The sequence below is a fragment of the Piliocolobus tephrosceles genome, chromosome 3 (genome assembly GCF_002776525.5).
Source record: "Piliocolobus tephrosceles isolate RC106 chromosome 3, ASM277652v3, whole genome shotgun sequence".
NCBI lineage: Eukaryota > Metazoa > Chordata > Mammalia > Primates > Cercopithecidae > Piliocolobus > Piliocolobus tephrosceles.
In genome coordinates this window covers 146,110,898-146,130,389 of record NC_045436.1, presented here as the reverse complement: position 1 = coordinate 146,130,389, position 19,492 = coordinate 146,110,898, and the positions used below count along the sequence as shown (strand labels likewise).

At 37.5% G+C, this 19,492-nt stretch overlaps 1 protein-coding gene across 9 annotated transcripts in view; it reads left to right on the top strand.

The window, feature by feature from the left end:
• The window catches only part of N4BP2 (NEDD4 binding protein 2), a 104,332-nt gene that overhangs the window by 47,164 nt on the left and 37,676 nt on the right, over window positions 1-19,492 (top strand). For all 9 annotated transcript variants that reach the window (XM_023224594.2, XM_023224595.2, XM_023224593.2 and 6 more), the window contains 7 exons: window positions 3,741-3,829; window positions 5,689-5,765; window positions 10,119-10,274; window positions 12,202-14,579; window positions 15,399-15,484; window positions 16,757-16,802; window positions 18,709-18,905. In XM_023224594.2, coding sequence (XP_023080362.2) covers window positions 3,741-3,829; window positions 5,689-5,765; window positions 10,119-10,274; window positions 12,202-14,579; window positions 15,399-15,484; window positions 16,757-16,802; window positions 18,709-18,905 — 3,029 coding nt within the window. The remainder of the gene's footprint in view (window positions 1-3,740; window positions 3,830-5,688; window positions 5,766-10,118; window positions 10,275-12,201; window positions 14,580-15,398; window positions 15,485-16,756; window positions 16,803-18,708; window positions 18,906-19,492) is intronic.

Sequence of the window (19,492 nt, the reverse complement as noted above, 5' to 3'; positions counted from 1 at the left end):
TCACTCTGTTGCCCAGGCTGGAGTGCAGTGGCTCAATCTCGGCTCACTGCAACCTCTGCCTCCCGGGTTCAAGCGATTCTCCTGCCTCACCCTCCTCCTGAGTAGCTGTGATTACAGGCACATGCCACTGTGCCTGGCTAATTTTTGCATTTTTAGTAGAGACAGGGTTTCACTGTGTTGGCCAGGCTGGTCTTGAACGCCTGACCTTGTGATTTACCTGCCTCAGTCTCCCAAAGTGCTGGGATTACAGGCATGAGCCAGTACGCCTGGTGATTGGTTTACTTTTTATAGAAGATAGTGTGAGAATAAAAACAACTCTCTATAAACTGAATCTGTAGGGACATCATAGGTAAAAATTTAGTTTCCTTGCTAGCATAACTGTCTATTCAGTGAAGATGGTTTTATCATTAAATGTTTATTTGCATAGTTTGAATTTTCTATGGAGAATCTTATTAAGAGATAGGGACTATATTTTCCTCAGGGTTTTTTCTTTTTGAGACAGAGTCCTGGTCTGTCGCTAGGCTGGAGTGCAGTGGCTTGATCTTGGCTCACTGCAATGTCTGCCTCCTGGATTTAAGCAGTTCTCCTGCCTCATCCTCCTGAGTAACTGGATCTACAGGCATAGGCCACCATGCCCAGCTAATTTTTGTATTTTTAGTAGAGACAGGGTTTCACCATGTTGGCCAGGATGGTCTCGATCTCTTGACTTCGTGATCCGCCTATCTCAGCCTCCCAAAGTGCTGGGATTACAGGCATGAGCCACCACACCTGGCCCTCAGTCTTTTGTGATAAGTGTACTATAAAGGTGATTCTTGGGTTTGCCATCTTCAGACATTGTTAACTTTTTATATATTCTGTTTTGAACTAAAGATTAAGAATTCAGGAATCTGAAAATACCAACATAACTAAAACCAAAGGAGGCAGTGTGATTTGGTGATGAAGATCACCCTTGGATTCACCAGTTACTAGCTATATGATCTTGTGCAAGTTATTTATACTTTCCAAGGCCCAGTGTCCCCTTTGTGAAAGGGAATAATAATACTTAACTCCTAGGATTGTTGTGAAAGTTAAGTGAAGGTAAAAAGTGTTAGCATTGGCTGGGCGCAGTGGCTCACGCCTGTAATTCCAGCACTTTGGGAGGCTTAGGCAGATGGATCACCTGAGGTCAGGAGTTCGAGACCAGCCTGGCCAACATGGCGTGACCCCATCTCTACTAAAAATACAAAAATTAACCAGGCATGATGGTGCACACCTGTAATCCCAGCTATTTGGGAGGCTGAGGCAGGAGAATTGCTTGAACCTGGGAGGTAGAGATTGCAGTGAGCCAAGATCCCACCACTGCACTCCAGTCTGGGTGACAGAGCGAGACTCTGTCTCAAAAAAAAAAAAGTGTTAGCATGGTTCAGCATGCCATTATAACAGCAACAATAATATATGTTAATAGGTGGAATTCATTTTAAAACTGCTTTGTTAAGACAAAATTCATGTGCAATGCAAATCATCCATTTAAATTCTACAATTCAATGGTTTTTAGAACTTAATATTCAGGGCTGTGCATTTGTCAATACACTCTATTTAATTTGGCTTTGCTGCAACTTTTAGAACACGCTAAATTTTAGAACATTTTTATCATCTCAGAAAGATTCTGTACCTATTCGCAGTCACTCTTCATTTCTCTCCAGTCTGTGTTTTGTCACTATAGATAATTTGCCTATTCTGGACCTTTCCTACAGCATGTGGACTTTTGTGATTGGCTTCTTTCACTTAGCATAATGTTTTCAAGCTTCATCCATGTTGTAGCATGTGTTTCATTCCTTTTTATGGATGAGTAAGATTCCATTGGGTGGATATATCACATTTTGTTAATCTGTCCATCAATTAATAGACATTTGAGTTGTTTTCACTTTTTGGCTATTAAGAACACTGCTGCTATAAACAAACACACATGTCTATGTCTAACCTTTCTAGGAACTGCCATGCTGTTTTCCAAAGCAATCATACCTTTTTATGTTTCCTCTAATAATTTATGAGGGTTTCAACTTTTCCACATCCTCACCAACACTTGTTGTCTGTTTTTTTGATTATCCCTATTCTGATAGGTGTGAAGTGGTATCTCACTGTGCTTTCAATTTACTTTTCTCTGATGGCTGATGATGTGGAACATCTTTTTGTGCGTTTATTGGCCATTTGTATATCTTCTGTGGAGAAATGTCTACTCATATTTGCTCTGTCGCTCAGGCTGGAGTGCAGTGGCACGATCTTGACTCATTGCAACCTCCACCTCCTGGGTTCAAGTGGTTTTTGTGCCTCGGCCTCCTGAGTAGCTGGGATTACAGGTGCGTGCCACCACCCCTGGCTAATTGTTGTATTTTTAGTAGAGACAGGGTTTCACTATGTTGGCCAGGGTGGTCTAGAACTCCTGACCTCAGGTGATTTGCCTGCCTCAGTCTCCCAGAGTGCTGGGATCATAGGTGTGAGGTACCATGCCCAGCCTCTTTTGCCCATTTTTAAATTGGTTCTTTGTTTCTTCATTAGTGAGTTGTTAGAGACTGGGCAGAACTTTGAAAACTTCCAAATAATTACTTGTAAGGCTTACTTGTTGTGGTACATCATTATTTCCTGTATGGTCTAATTCCTTTGGAAGAAAGGTAAGAAAATCCCTTGTGCAACAGTGTGTTATAATGTTTTCTTTATTTCAGATCATTACATTTTGTGTGTGTGTATTTGTCCATTTGGGTTTGTTGTTTGTTTTTAAGCTTTATTTTTGAATAATTTTAGATTTATGGAAAAGTTGCAGAGATACTATGGAAAGCTTCTGTATACCTTCACTCATTTATCCTTCATGTTAACATCTAATATAACTAGGATACATTTGTCAAAACTAAGAAATTGGTTTATTATTATTAACTAAACTCCAAACTATAGTTTGATTTTAATTTTTCTACTCAAGGTATTTCTCTCTTGCTTGACAGTCTTAATATGTGGGGTGTTTTTTTTTCTGGGACAGAGTTTTACTCTGTCACCCAGGCTGGAGTGCAGTGGCGTGGTCTCAGCTCACTGCAACCTTTGCATACTGGGTTCAAGCTATTCTCCCGCCTCAGCCTCCCAAGTAGCTGGGACTACACATGCGTATACCACACCTGGCTAATTTTTGTATTTTTAGTAGAGACTGGGTTTCAATATGTTGGTCAGGTTGGTCTTGGACTCTTGACCTCATGATCTGGCTGCCTTGGCCTCCCAAAGTTCTGGGATTATAGGCGTTAGCCACTGCACCCGGCCTTGTTTTGTATTTTTTAGGCAGAGTCTCACTCTGTTGCCCAGGCTGGAGTGCAGTGGCACGATCTTGGCTCACGGCAAACTCTGCCTCCTGGTTTCAAGTGATTCTCTTATCTCAGCCTCCTGAGTAGCTGGGACTACAGGTGGGCACCACCAAGCCCGAATAATTTTTGTTTTTTTAGTAGAGATGGGATTTCACCATATTGGCCAGGTTGGTTTCGAACTCCTGACCTCAAGTGATCCACCTGCTTTGGCTTCCCAAAGTGCTGGGATTATGGGCATGAGCCACCATGCCCAGTCAACCCGTACTTACTTAATTTTTATGTCCCCAAAGGGATATTTAGAAGTTGAGCAGTGAGTAAAATTAGCGCATCTTCAAATTATGAAAACATCAGATTTTTTGAAAATCATACTTAAATATTGTTATTTAAAAATGATTTTTAATTATCTGTTATGTTTTTCAGCAAAAGAAGCATTTGAGAAGAAGATATCTCCTATAATTATAGATAATACAAACCTACAGGCATGGGAAATGAAACCATATGTTGCTTTGGTTAGTACCATAAGTTGTCATAAGTTTATAACAGTTCATATGCAGTTATTGGGGAACATTAATTATGAAAGTGAATCTGAAGCACTTAAGAATCTCAGAATCTTGGATAGTCTGTAACTGAACTTTCTTTGGTCTTCAGGAAAATGAGGAAATTAGGCCATTTAGCTGAGTTTTTCCATAAAGGTAAATTTTTAAATTCTGAAATTCAATTTTTAAACTTTTAGTTGTTTTTTTTTTTTTTTTTGAGTCTTTCATGAAAAGATAGTGGTACTAAATTATAGTTTTTTTGTACATATGTTATATATATTTATTTCATTTTCCTCATACTTGGCAGAATCAAAATTTGTTGGTCCTTTGTTTTTCCCCAAATTTCTTCTGAAATTTTGCTATTCTGAGAAATTCAGCAATCTGTAAACTCAGCTATTCTCTCTGAATTTGCCGGATTTCTTTTAATATCTAAACGCTTTCCGTTTACCTGACCTATACCTAATCCTCTTTCCCTCCTTGCTCTTTTTTGCCCAGCTTTTTTTTTTTTTTTTTTTTTGAGATTGAGCTTCGCTCTTGTTGCCCAGGCTGGAGTTCAATGGTGTGATCTCAGCTCACTGCAACCTCCACCTCCTGGGTTCAAGCAATTCTCCTGCCTCAGCCTCCTGAGAAACTGGGATTACAGGTGCCCGCCACCACGCCCAGCTAATTTTTTGTATTTTTAGTATAGATGGGGTTTCACCATGGTGGCCAGGCTGGTCTTGAACTCCTGACCTCAGTTAATCCACCCACTTCGGTCTTGCAAAGTGTTGGGATTACAGGTGTGAGCCAACATGTCCGGCTGAAAATTCTTTATCTTCCTTTTTTTTTTTGAGATGGAATCTCGTTCTGTTGCCCATGCTGGAGTGCGGTGGTGTGATCTCGGCTCACTGCAAGCTCCGCCTCCCGGGTTCATGCCATTCTCCTGCCTCAGCCTGCTGAGTAGCTGGGACTACAGGCGCCTGCCACCATGCCCTGCTAATTTTTTGTATTTTTAGTAGAGACGGGGGTTTCACCGTGTTAGCGAGGATGGTCTCAATCTCCTGACCTCGTGATCCACCCGCCTCGGCCTCCCAGTGTGCTGGGATTACAGGCAGGAGCCACTGCGCCTGGCCTATCTTCCTTTCTTTACATTTTTTAAGAATATTCTGTCATTAACACATGTAGAATTTTTGAAATTACTGTGTAGTATTTTCATCTTGTGGTTATACCTTCATTTATTTAGTCAGTTCTATATTAATAGCCACAGTTATTTGTTTGCTGTTACAAATACTGGAAAACTGGCTATCCTGGCGTATATCTAATATATGTATTTTTTTTTTTTTTTTTGAGACGGAGTTTCGCTCTTGTTGCCCAGGCTGGAGTGCAATGGCACAATCTTGGCTCACCGCAACCTCTGCCTCCCAGGTTCAAGCGATTTACCTGCCTCAGCCTCCCTAGTAGCTGGGATTACAGGCATGTACCACCATGCCCGGCTAATTTTGTATTTTTAGTGGAGATGGGGTTTGTCCATGTTGGTCAGGCTGGTCTTGAACTCCCGACCTCAGGTGATCCGCCCGCCTTGGCCTCCCAAAGTGCTGGGATTACAGGCATGAGCCACCGCTCCTGGCCTAATATATGTATTGTATAAATAAACGCTCTTACATAAGTATTTATCAGTAGTATAAATTTCTATTAGTTAATTGCTAGGTTAAAGTCATTGTATATTTTGCCATTTTAACATGCTCATCAAGATTAGATAATCTTTATGTTTAAAATGCTATAAATTTAGAAACAATAATTTTAATTTCTTGGAAGTACCTATTTTAAAATGTTTTTGTCTTTGTTGTATGTAGTCTCAGAAACACAAATACAAAGTCCTTTTTCGGGAACCAGACACATGGTGGAAGTTTAAACCAAAGGAACTTGCAAGGTAAAACTTGGAGGCTACCTAACATGCTTTTTATATAACAGCAGACAGAGAGGGTCCATCTAGATTTTTCCCCTTGTAAATGATGAATGAATTGATTAGACTGTATTTAATTTCTGTTGCTTACAACTTTTTGTCCGGTTTTATGAAGAGTTTGTGTTTCTAAAATTGAGTTAATTTACAGTAAAAATTCCCCTTGTATTATATATTCTGTCCCTTATTACCTTTTTTGAGTTCTTATTTATTTATTTATTTAAATATAGAGACAGGGTCTTACCATGTTACCCAGGCTGGTCTTGAACTCCTGGCCTTAAGTGATCCTCCTGCCTCTGCCTCCCAAAGTGCTGGGACCACAGGTGTAAGCCACCATGCCCAGCCTGTACTTTATTACTTTGAATCATATGTTAATATCTGAAACTAGAACAGACCCTAGGATTTGGCATACCTGAACCATGTGCTACTGGGAGGGGCAGACTGTTGTAGCTGCTTAGTGACTTAGAGCACTGGAAGGTAGTACGAATGTAGAGATGGAAAAGGTAACAAATATCCAGCTGTCCAGGTATCTCACTCCATGTCTGCCTCTCCCTATGGCTATACTTTTTTCTTTATTCAGTTGCTTGATTTGAGTAAAAATGTCAGTCAAGGCATGGACATACAGTGTGTTTTGCTTTGTGTTCTATATTTCCATAGAGATAGCCCTAACTTCATTTTGGTTAGGTTATTTTTTTTCTTGGAAATTTCAACTAATTTTAGTACTAAAGGACAACCTAATTTTAGTATATTCACAGTGTTGTGTGATCATCACCCCTGTGTAATTTCAGAACTTTTCCATTTTCTCCAAAGAAGCCCTATGCCTACAAGCAGTTACTCTGGTTCCCCCCTCCTCTTGGCAACTACTAATGTGTGTTCTGTATTTATGGGTTTTTCTGTTGTGTATACTGCATATAAATGGAACGTATAATATGTGGCCATTTGTGTCTGGCATCTTTTCACTTAGCATAATGTTTTTAAGGCTCATCCATGTTGTAGCATGTATCACTACTTCCTTTTCATTTCCTTTTGATAGATTACTGAGTTTGGTTTTCTAATATTTCATTAGGATTTTTGCATCTTTATAAATAAATGAGATTGACTACAGTTTTTTATTCCTTGACTTGTCTTACCTGACTTTGTGGATCATAAAATTAATTGGGAAGTATCTCCTCTTTTCTTCTTTTCTAGGTTTATCTAAGTTTGAATGTTAGAACTTACTTAAAAAATTCTCTGGATCTGATATTTTCTTCGTGAGAATATTCATTTGGAATTTTTCCTTTACAGCAACATTTCTGAATTTATTAAGACTTTATTAAAGCAATTATAATCGTCTCTTACTGTTTACACATCTACTGTGTTAGCAGTTAAGTTCCCTCCTGCAATCTTAGTATGTTTATATTATCTTCCTTCTTTTTTCTTTATTGTTCTCATCAGAAATCAGATTTTGTTTTAATTAGCCTTTTCAGATAAACAAGTCTCAGCTTTATTTGAACTCCATTGTAAGTTTTTTGATGTTTAATTTCTGCTTCTCATTATTCTACCTTTATTGCTTTAAAAATCAGTTTTGCTTTTTTTATTCTCTTGTGTTTTAAACTTCTCTACTTGAAGGTTTAGGTCATTTTCTAGTATGAAATTTGATGTTAAAATTTCCCTATGTATGCCAGGTGTGGTGGCTCCCGCCTGTGATCCCAGTACTTTGGGAAGCTGAGGCAGGAGAATTTCTTGAGACCAGGAGTTTGAGACTAGCCTGGGCAACAGAATGGGACCCTGACTCTACAAAAAATAAAAAAATTAGCTGGGTATGGTGGCATGGGCCTGTGATCCCAGATGCTGAGGTGGCAGGATCGCTCTAGCCTGGGAGGTCGAGGCTGTGGTGAGCTGTGATTGCACCATTGAACTCCAGCCTGGGCAACAGAGTGAGACTCTGTCTCCCAATAAAATAAAATTTTCCTATGTATTATTTTAGCTGCTCTCAGAATTTTAATATATAATACTTTATTTTTGTTTTATTTAGTTATTTTCTAGTTGGCATTATGATTAATTTCGTCCTTTAGCTCTTGGGTTATTTAGTACTGTGTTTTTAAATTTCTGAACAGATGGATGTTTTGTCTTTTATAAAAATTAGTTTTCAACTTAACTACAGTAGGTCAGGTTGTGTAGTTTGTGTGATACTAATTCACCGATATTTTAAAGATTTTTTTGACCTAGTTAAGTGTTGATTTTTTTATACATTTCATATTTGCTTGATAAGAATGTATGTGATTACAATGTGTCAATATATCCATTAAATCATGCTTATTGTTACTCATATCTCCTATAGTTGAGGGATGAATGTTGAAATCTCCCTTTATTTTGTTGAACATGTGATTTCTCCTTATAATTCTGCCTATGTTTGCTTTATATATTTGGAAGGTAGTTTTTGAAATGTATACAAGCTTAAGATTTTTATATTACCCTAATAATTGAACCTTTTATTATTTTCTGGTGATTTTCTATTGTCTTTAGTAGTGATTTTTGTTGTAAAGTGTAATTTGTCTAATATTGATAGACCTATATCAGCTTCCTTTTAGTTAGTATTTATTTCTTTTTTCATACTTTTACTTTGAATGTTTTTATGTTAGATGTATCTCTTGTAAGCACGATGGCTGGATTTTTCAAAATCCACTCTGTCCACCTTTACTTTTAACTGATAAACTTAGTTCTTTTATGGTTACTTTGGTTATTCATATAATTGATCTTGTTTCTTACAATTATTCATATAATTGATCTTGTCTCATTCTGTGCTTTTTGTTTATCTCACATTTTCTGTGATTGTTCTTCTAATATAGAAAATGATGTAGTTGGATTTTTTTTTCCTGTCATGCCTTATTTAAAATTTTTAAAATTGTTTCCAAATTTTTTAATTAAATTTTTTTCTTCTCTACTAATTTGGAAATCATATACACTATTTTTGTTCTTTTAGTGGTTACTTTACAAGTTTTATCATGCAAACTTTAAAGTCAAACCATTTTCTTGGCTTTCCTCCTCACACATACGAAGACTTTAAAACATTTTAATTCTGACACTTGCCTCCCTCTCAGTTTACATGCTCTCATTGTCCAGAATATACAGGTAGTGTTTGTTTTTACTTATTCATCTAGTTATTGCTTTCTGCTTCATTTTTTTCTTGCATCATATACCTTTCATCTGGGAATTTCCTTCTGCCTGATGTTCATCTTTGAGAATTTTCTTTACAGTAAGGGTCTGCTTAGTGTCAAATTCTTTTTTTAAAATCTGCAGATCTTTTTATTGCCCTCATTCTTATAAGATTCTTTTGCCGCATATGTATATTCTATACTGACAGTTATTTTCTGTTGTTGAAGATAACGCTTAACTCCCTTCTGACTTACATTATTATTGTTGTTAAGTCAGCTGTCATTCTAATAGTTTCTTTGTAGATAACCAGTTTTAAAATGATTTTTTAAAATTTCTGGTTGCTTTTAATATCATCTCTTTGTCTTTGGTGAATGCCAATTTCAGTACTAGTTAGTTTCTAGTTATGGATTTCTTATTTTTTATCTTGTTTGGCATTTGTTGGCTTCTGAAATTAAGGGATTGGTATTTTTCATCAGTTCTGGAAAATTCTCAGCATTTTTCTTTACATTGCTTCCGTCCCATGCGTTTTCTTCTCTTTCCGGGACTTAGATTAGATGTATACTAGAACTTTTGGCTCTGGTTCCTATGACTCTTAACCTCTCTTTCATATTTTCTATCTCTTTGCTTCTCTGTGATCTGAAACCAGACAAGATCGAGGTAGGTAAATATGAAAGCCAGATTTCCCAACTGGCAAATGCATATATTATCCCTGGGATCCAGACACAAAGCCTTGAATTCAACCCAAGACAAGAGAGTTGCAATTGAGATGTTTTCATAACATCTGGCCTCCTGGCAGATATAAACCTAGATGCTGTGTGAAAGTACTCCCGAGTTGAAGGCCTCAGAATTCTCATGTATTAAGTTCAACCAAATATGAGCTTATAATAAAAAGCATTTTTAAAAAAGCCACCATGAGTGAAAACACAAACAACAAACTTCATATTTGAACCTCTAGAAACTTCAAATACTAGGATTTTCTTTCTTTCTTTGAACTTAAAGTGTATAATTTAAGAAATCCTTAATAAAATGAAAATTTGGATCGATTCATATATATTGTGGTCACAATAAAGCAGCTTTGATATTCTTATCTATTAGAAATATATTATTGTTTTTCTGGACATATGTTCTGATTTTTAAAAATTTAATTATCAATATTCCTTCAACCCTTTTCTCCCCTGGAATTTTCAGGCGTAACATTCACAGGGTAAGCAAAGAAAAAATAACAAGAATGTTGGAACATTATCAACGTTTTGTTTCAGTGCCAATAATTATGAGTTCTTCGGTTCCAGAGAAAATTGAACGTATTGAGTTGTGTGCATATTCTTGTGAGGATAGAAGCACTAGGTAGGTTAAAATGCCTTATGTACGAAATTCAATTTGAAATATAATTTTTAAAAAGTATAATTTTGGAGCGTGTGGAATCATTGCTGATAAACTTTAAAAATAAGGTGGACTTGGCCAGGTGTGGTGGCTCACACCTGTAATCCCAGCAGTTTGGGAGGCTGAGGCAGGTGGATCACCTGAGGTCAGGAGTTCGAGACGAGCCTGACCGACATGGAGAAACCCCATCTCTACCAAAAGTACAAAATTAGCTGGGCTGGTGGTGCATGCCTGTAATCTCAGCTGCTTGAGAGGCTGAGGTAGGAGAATCACTTGAACCCGGGAGGCGGAGGTTGCAGTTAGCCGAGATCGCACCATTGCATTCCACCCTGGGCAACAAGAGTGAAACTCCATCTCAAAAAAATAAAAAAAAAAATAAGGTGGACTTTTGTTATTTATAAGGGTTTACTTATAGTCTTACCTGGGGTGGGATGTATGTAGTTAGCAAGAGAAGTACAAGTTCATATGGGAGATGACATGACAGTTCTTTTGTTGTCCTAGAGTTTTGCGAGTCCATGATTATGCTGTGAATTCTCCTGCCAGTTTTATGTGACGCTCGCTGCTAAACCAGTATTTCCCTTATCTTCTCGCTGTTATTATTTTGTATCCACTCAAATCACTTCTTAATTTCCTTAAGTTTTAATGAAAATACTCTTTCAAGCTAGTGTTATAAAAATTATTAATGGTACACTTTTACCAAGTAATACAAGTCGTGGCCTTCTGACAGTTTGCAATCCGAGGTAGCACTGATTCTGTTTAGCAGTGAGGACACATAAACAATTGAATAAATAAAAACAGCATTAATTGACCGAGTAAAGAAGAAACCAGATATATGTAGAGGGCTGAATTATCCATATGTTATGATGATAAGGGATAGAGAGGCTCTGTTAAAAAGGAGTTGGGAATGAGGAAGACAAAATTTATAAATGCTTTTTTAAATTAAACAGTGTTGCAAAATGGTTAAGATCATGAACTCTTGAGCTATATTTCCTGGGTTCAAAAATCCCAAAGCTTTGTAATCTTTGGAAAGTTACAAAATCTTTCTGTACTTCAGTTCTTCATTTCTAAAATGCCAGTAATACTCTGCTCGTAAAAATCTTATAAGGATTATGAATTAGTACATGCAAGGGACTTAGAGTTGTATCATCATCTAACACACAGAAAACTCAGTGTTAGGTATGAGTTCACTTAGGAAGGCATCCTGTGAGAGTTGGGACTTCGAGCACTGCTGAAGTTTAAAAAAAAAGGAAAATGTGTTGACAAATTTAATTGGGAAAAATTAACTGACGTTGAGAGTAAAATGATTTGCACAAGTGCTCTGAGTCTGAAATTAACATTAAGTATGGCTTTAAAAAATCTTACCAAATGACATTTCAAATGAAAGCTCTTTTTCTCTCATTTCTCTTAATTGGGCAAATAGCGTTGGTTGGCCCTTTGTGACTTTGTAAGTGAAGCTTCCTCTGTATCAAATGACAGGTACACAGCATAGAGGCAGACCTATTTTACCTATGCTTAGCTATGTAAAACTAAAGTCAGAAAGAAGCCAGGAAAGTGGTGTCCTCTCCTGGGAACAAATTCAGAGCTTTAACTTTAATGCATAATTAACACCTAAACTGAAAATCTCATAGGTACTATTCAATTCAAAAAAAAGTTTGAGTGCTTCATATATGCCAAGCATCACGCTAGGTAATGGGGTTACAACAAAGTAATGTGTTCATAGTGATCAGAGATCACTATGATCAAAATTAGCTTTTATAATTTTAATGTAGTTTATTTATAAAATTTTCAGAATAACTGTTAAGTGTCCTGTCAACTAATGCTTCTTTAAATCATAGTATTGATGGCAGCGTTAAGAGACTTTCTCATGATACTCTTTAAAATAATCTTACAGCCCAAGAGACAATGAAGATACTATCTCTGAAAAAGAAGAAAATGTTTTATCTTCTTCTTTGAAGCATCTAGATTTCATTGAAGAGAAGAATCTTGATGTAACCAAGGAAACAGTGTTACCTGAGAATGTTACGTATCTCTCTAATGCAGATTTAAACAAAAGAAGAAAAGAAATAAGTGATATGAATCCTAGCATTCAAAGTGCTTTAATTCTGGAAACTCCACACATGTATTTTTCTGACTCTGAAAACAAACTACAAGTAACAGACAAAAGTGAAGAAGAGCAAATAGAAATGGTGGCTGTAAAAGGGTATAGTAAAACTGACACAGATAGTTCTATGGAGAGAGTATCACCTAGTACTTGGTATAGTGAAAATAATCAAGAAGACTGTGATCTTGCAAATACTGAACCACTTCAAAATGAAAAACCCTCACCTGGTGAAATAGTGGAAGAAAGAGCAACAGTAAAGAAAAAAGCCTTTGGGAAGCAAAAAAGCAAATCAACTTTGGAAAAGTTCCCAAGACATGAGCTGTCAAATTTTGTTGGTGACTGGCCAGTTGATAAGACTATTGGTCAGAGGACAAAAAGGAATAGAAAAACGGAAAAAACTTCATCTGTACAAAATGACAAAAAGTATAATTACCCTCAGTCACACAAAGTATTAGTTAACAGTTTATCTGTGAATATAGATTGTGTCCAGCAACGAGGATCTCCACATGAAAGTGTAGAGGATGGCAGAAAGTCACAGTGTGATGATGCTTCAGAGCCACTCAGTAGCTATAAATATGATGCTTATAAAAATATTGAAAAAAACTCATTCAACATTGTGGGTGACTGGCCTTCATCTGATTCTTTAGCTCAGAGGGAACACAGATCAAGAATGCCAAAGACTGGTTTCAGTGAGCCCAACCTAGAAATTGGAACAAATGGCAAAATGAATGAAATATCATCATCTACAGCACATGAGGCCTGTTGGGGCACAAGTCCTCAAAAACTAAAGACATTGAGTAGCTCCAATTTAGGAAGTTCTGAAATGGTACCCAGTGAAATGACCTGTGAGAATCAGACTTGTCTAAGTACAAACAGTCATGGGCAACACACATCATTGCCTCTTACTTTTACCAATAGTGCACCAACTATTTCTGGACTAGTGGAACCAGAAACGTTAGCTGAATGTCAAGAGCATATGCCTAAGAGAGACCCTGGAAAAGAAGTGAGAATGTATACCCAGACAGAACCACAGGATTTTGCTCTTTTATGGAAAATAGAAAAGAATAAAATTAGCATTTCAGATTCTATCAAAGTATTAACAGGAAGATTAGATGGATTTAAGCCGAAAGTTTTCAGTATTAACACAAAATCAGATGTTCAAGAAGCAATTCCATATAGAGTAATGTATGATAAAAGCACGTTTGTTGAAGAAAGTGAGCTTACCAGTGCAGATGAATCTGAAAATCTTAACATTCTTTGTAAACTGTTTGGATCCTTTTCGTTAGAAGCCCTGAAAGACTTATATGAGAGGTGTAATAAAGATATTATTTGGGCCACAAGTCTTTTGTTGGATTCTGAAACTAAGTTATGTGAGGATGCAGAGTTTGAGAATTTCCAAAAATCGTGCGATGGATCACAAATTGGGCCTTTTTCTCTGGGGTTGAATTTGAAAGAAATTATTAGCCAAAGAGGAACTTTAGAGAATTCTAATTCTCCTGTGCCAGAGTTTAGCCATGGGATTGGTATTAGTAATGCTAACTCACAGTCTACTTGTGATGCAGAAAGAGGAAACTCAGAGCAGACGGAAATGAGAGCTGTTACTCCTGAAAACCATGAATCAATGACAAGTATATTTCCCAGTGCTGCTGTGAGTCTGAAGAATAATGACGACGTACTTCCTAACAGCCAGGCAGAACTTTTATATAGCAGTAAGCAGTCCTTTCCAGGTATTCCAAAAGCTACTACTACAGATATGAGTGAAACAGAAAAAAACCTAGTAGTCACAGAGGCTGGAGACAACATACATTCTCCTTCACATTTTTCTGATATTTTTAACTTTGTATCTAGTACTTCAAATCTTGAATTCAATGAAGAAATTTATTTTGCTGACTCTCTTGAAATAAAGAGAAATGAAAAATTTCCAAAGGATTATGTGAAATTTTCAGATGTAGAAGAATTTATGAATGAAGATGAGAAGGAAATGGAGCAAATCCTAATGGCAGGAAGTAGTTTATCAGCTGGAGTTAGCGAGGAAGATAATACCGAGATACTGAATCCCACTCCAGCGATGGCCAAATCTCTGACCATAGACTGTCTAGAATTGGCATTACCGCCTGAACTGGCTTTTCAGCTTAATGAATTATTTGGTCCTGTTGGTATTGATTCAGGTGAGGAAAAAGTAAATGACCATGTGTGTGTCTTTGTGTGACTAGACTACAGAAGGTTCTTTTTTTTTTTTTTCCCCTGAGGCAGAGTCTCGCTCTGTTGCCCAGGCTAGAGTGCAGTGCCTCAGTCTGGGCTCACTGCAACCTCCACCTCCCAGGCTCAAGTGATTCTCCTCCCTCAACCTCCAGAGTAGCTGGGATTATAGGAATGTACCACCATACCTGGCTAGAGAGTTCTATTTTGATTGTGAAATTGTTTTCTCTGTTAACTGAAATGCAAAAGTAACTTTATGTTGTCTAACTTCACATAGTGCCTTATTTTTGACACATTTCTGGAGAACTTTAAAAAATACAATTGGAATAAATAGAGAATATTTATATGGAGTTTGTATTTATCCCATGCATAGTTTGAACGTTTTCTCTGGTATTTACTTCACACCTAATTGTATGGATGAACCTTTTAAAATCCTTTGGTGCTACTCCAGATACGTTTAAGACAAGATTACTTTTTTTAGAGCATATTTATTGAAAAGTCTTGATTAACAGAAATGAATAAAGTAAACATATTTAGACTCATGGAAAGGAATAACTTAAATAGATTTACTATGAAGCTTTGTATAACTGCAGTAGTCAAGAATTGTGAAGACAGTAACATAGCATATAACATAAATAAAAATACTCTTAAGAGATTTAGTAAATAGAAGCATAAGTTAGGAATTAATAATACAAGTTAGTTTTATAATGCATGAGGTGGGTTAGTATGTTTTCTGCAAATATATAATGACTAATGATTACATTTTTCCCTCCCCCTTCCCCCACAAGGGTCTCTAACAGTTGAAGATTGTGTGGTTCATATAGATCTGAATCTGGCGAAAGTGATTCATGAGAAATGGAAAGAATCTGTAATGGTTGGTAGGCTTCTTTTTATAAAGAGCTCCTTTTTTATCCATTTTGAACCTTTGAATTTCAGTAAAATCTGCTGCATAATATGAAGGAGTTCTATTGAGTTTTGACTTTGAGTTGGATGAGTTCTGTTGAATTTTGACTTTGAGAGAGTATGAACTTGTACCACTTAACAGATCACTGTCTTTTTTTTTTCTTTCTTTCTTTTCACTAGTTTAAGTATTTCCAGATGGCCCCAAATTATATAATTAGCGATGGAGCTCATTGTGATTGTTGATTTTTTTTTTTCTTTTTTTATTTTAGAGACAGTGTCTAAGTCTGTTGCCCTCGTTGAGTGCCGTGGCACAGTCATAGCTCACTGCAGCCTTGAACTACTGGGCACACGATCCTCCTGCCTTAGCCTCCAGAGTAGGTGGGACTAAACAGGTGCCTGCCACCACACCTAGGTAATTTTTTTTTTTTTTTTTTAATAGAGGCGAGGTCTCACTATGTTGCCCAGGTTGGTTTTGAATTCCTGGCTTTAAGTGATCCTCCTGCCTTGGCCTCCCAAAGTGTTGGGATTATAGGCATGAGCCACTGTGCCTGGCCTGTTTTTTTTTTCCAAGAAAAAAAATTATAAACGGTGAGTTTTTCACTCCCGAAATTAAAGACTTCAATGCTGATTGGTTAAATTTCAAAGACAGTTTTTAATTTATTAAAAAAATGTTTTTCGCCAGGCACGGTGGCTCAAGCCTGTAATCCCAGCACTTTGGGAGGCCGAGACGGGCAGATCACGAGGTCAGGAGATCGAGACCATCCTGGCTAACACGGTGAAACCCCGTCTCTACTAAAAAAATACAAAAAACTAGCTGGGCGACGTGGCGGGCGCCTGTAGTCCCAGCTACTTGGGAGGCTGAGGCAGGAGAATGGCGTAAACCCAGGAGGCGGAGCTTGCAGCGAGCTGAGATCTGGCCACTGCACTCCAGCCTGGGCGACAGAGCAAGACTCCGTCTCAAAAAAAAAAAAAAAAAAATTTTTTTTCAGACCATTCTCCATAACAAGACTTTTTTTGAAAAAAAGTGCAGTATTTTTACCATTCTGTAAGTGGAAAAATATGTAGCTGTAGTCATACTTCATAATTTTTATTATCTAACTTTATTGTTTTACTTAGATTTAGTAAGGATCGTTTACAGTTATACAAGGAGAAATGATTTCTAGAGAAAAATAATATAACCTTGTATCCTTGTTTATTAATGCACTCCTTGTTTGCCAATCTCTTGCCTGGCTTTTGTGTTTAGGAGCGACAAAGACAAGAAGAGGTGTCTTGTGGCAAGTTTATGCAAGGTAAAGCACATATTTTTATTTTTAATGTCTTAATGTTGAAACTGGGTGTGTGTGTTTGAATTTTAACTCATTCTAAATTACTTCCACAAATACGGTACCCACAAATTTTGATTTGCAAATGAAAGTTTTATTTATTTATTTAAAGATGGCGTCTTGCTCTGTCGCCCAGGCTAGAGTGCAATGGTGCCATCTTGCCTTACTGCAACCTCTGCCTCCTGGGTTCAAGCAGTTCTCCTGCCTCAACCTCCTGAGTAGTTGGGACTACAGGTGCACGCCACCATGCCTGGCTAATTTTTGTATTTTTAGTAGAGACAGGGTTTCACCATATTGGTCAGGCTGGTCTCGAACTCCTGACCGCAGATGATCCACCCACCTTGGCCTCCCAAAGTGCTGGGGTTACAGGCATGAGCCACCACACCCAGCCAGTTCTTTAAAAATATTTAATACTTTATTGATATGAAATAAAACTTAAAAGGGAAAAAAGCCCCTATAATATATATTGAACTTTCATGAGTGCTGTGGAACACCTAGGGTATGCTCTCAAAGTATTTCTTGTTGAGGTTTTGCTCTGCATGAAAGAAAACTTTTGGTTTAAGAGCAATAAAGTGTTCATGTGTTTGATCAAGAACATCATTGAAATATTACTCAGTTATTCAAAGTTTTTATTGATGTCAGTATTGTTAGATCACAAAACGCAGCCTGCTTTTTTGGTACATCCTGCCAACTTGAAAATATTTGATTCCAGATGACTTTTCTTAGATAGTGTTGTCTTCAGTGACTGTTGCAGGGTGGCAGACCTGTTATTAAGCATCCTCCTTTTGTGCCTGAGTTCCTCCATATGCCTCTGTTGTCCACTCCACACTGGGACCAAGGCAAAGAGTTCCACCTTGAAGATTCTTAGGATCCACTTTGGTCCAGACCTGTGCTCATGTCATAGCCTCAAGAGCTACAGCTGATGTAGGGATAGAGGTGCCGAAAGGATGGTGTGCAAATGCCAGTATCTGTTGTTTCTTCACTCCCCAGGACAGCAGAGGAATATATCAGAATGTGTTGATATTCCTCTGAGAAGTTGAAATGTTACACATTAAATTCTGTTATTGTGAACTTTATAGAATGTTCAGTTCCTTATTTTGAATATCATTTTGCCAATCTTTATTGTGTGCCTTCACTGAGTTACAGGTTTGCCAAAATAATCGATCTTCTTGGTCCTTAGAATGGGTGAGCAGACCTGACTATACCTGTTATGGTTGCTCACTTCCAGCTGGCTATAACTTCCTGTATTTACCAGTGTCCTGTATACATGTCACCATATTTTGGGTTGATATGATATCAAAAAGAGTGGGAAGCATTGAGTCAGTTTAAAATTGTACAGAGACTGGCCAGGTGCAGTGGCTCACACCTGTAATCCCAGCACTTTGGGAGGCCAAGGCAGGCAGATCACCTGAGGTCACGAGTTCGAGGCCATCCTGGCCAACATGGTGAAACCCCGTCTCTACTAAAAATACAAAAATTAGCCGGGTGTGGTGGCAGGTGCCTGTAATCCCAGCTACTTGGGAGGCTGAAGCAGGAGAATTGCTTGAACCCAGGAGGCGGAGGTTGCAGTGAGCCGAGATCGTGCCATTGCACTCCAGCCTGGGTGACAGTGCAAGACTCTGTCTCAAAAAAAAAAAAAAAAAAAATTATACACAGATCATTACTCTTTTAAAATAGTACTACATTAATACATACCATTTCTTACTTGCAATGATGTGAAGATGTATTTTACAATTTCAGAGTTGTGTTATATTTACAAACTGAAAATTAAAAAACTGTTCCCTTGGTCTCTGAGGTGAATGTAACAGAGTGAATAATGTTTAATTTGTACATTTATTGTTGAGAGTATGACAGTATTTATACTACTTTGTAGATCCTTCCTTGGTTGGACATACTGGGCTTGATAATCCTGAACAAAAATCATCTCAGAGAACAGGCAAAAAATTACTGAAGACCTTAGCAGCGTCCGAAATGCTACCTTTATTGGATCATTGGAATACTCAAACTAAAAAAGTATCACTCAGAGAAATAATGTCAGAAGAAATTGCTTTACAGGAAAAACATAATTTGGTATGAATTAATATAAAAAGCTACTGTCTCTGATTCTGGTTTATTGTGTATGTTTACTTTGTGATTTTCAAAGTATTTTCTAGTCTGGAATCCATATTTAACTTGATTGAATTTAATGTTAAAATTGAAAAATATTTTAAGTATAATTTGAAGCTGGAGGTTTTTGCTTCAGGGAAATTAGTTGATACTCAGCTATAAGCCATCCATGTTATGTTTGTGTTGTTTTAGATTTAATTTTATAGGTGATTGAGCTGCATCTTTCTTTTTCTTTCTTTTTTTTTTGAGACGGAGTCTCGCTCTGTCGCCCAGGCTGGAGTGCAGTGGTGCGATCTTGGCTCACCGCAATCTCCACCTCCCGGGTTCATGCCATTCTCCTGCCTCAGCCTCCCGAGTAGCTGGGACTACAGGCACCCGCCACCTCACCCGGCTAGTTTTTTGTATTTTTAGTAGAGACAGGGTTTCACCCAGTTAGCCAGGATGGTCTCGATCTCCTGACCTTGTGATCTGCCCGCTTCGGCCTCCCAAAATGCTGGGATTACAGGTGTGAGCCATCACGCCCGGCCTTTTTTTTTTTTTTTTTTTTTTTT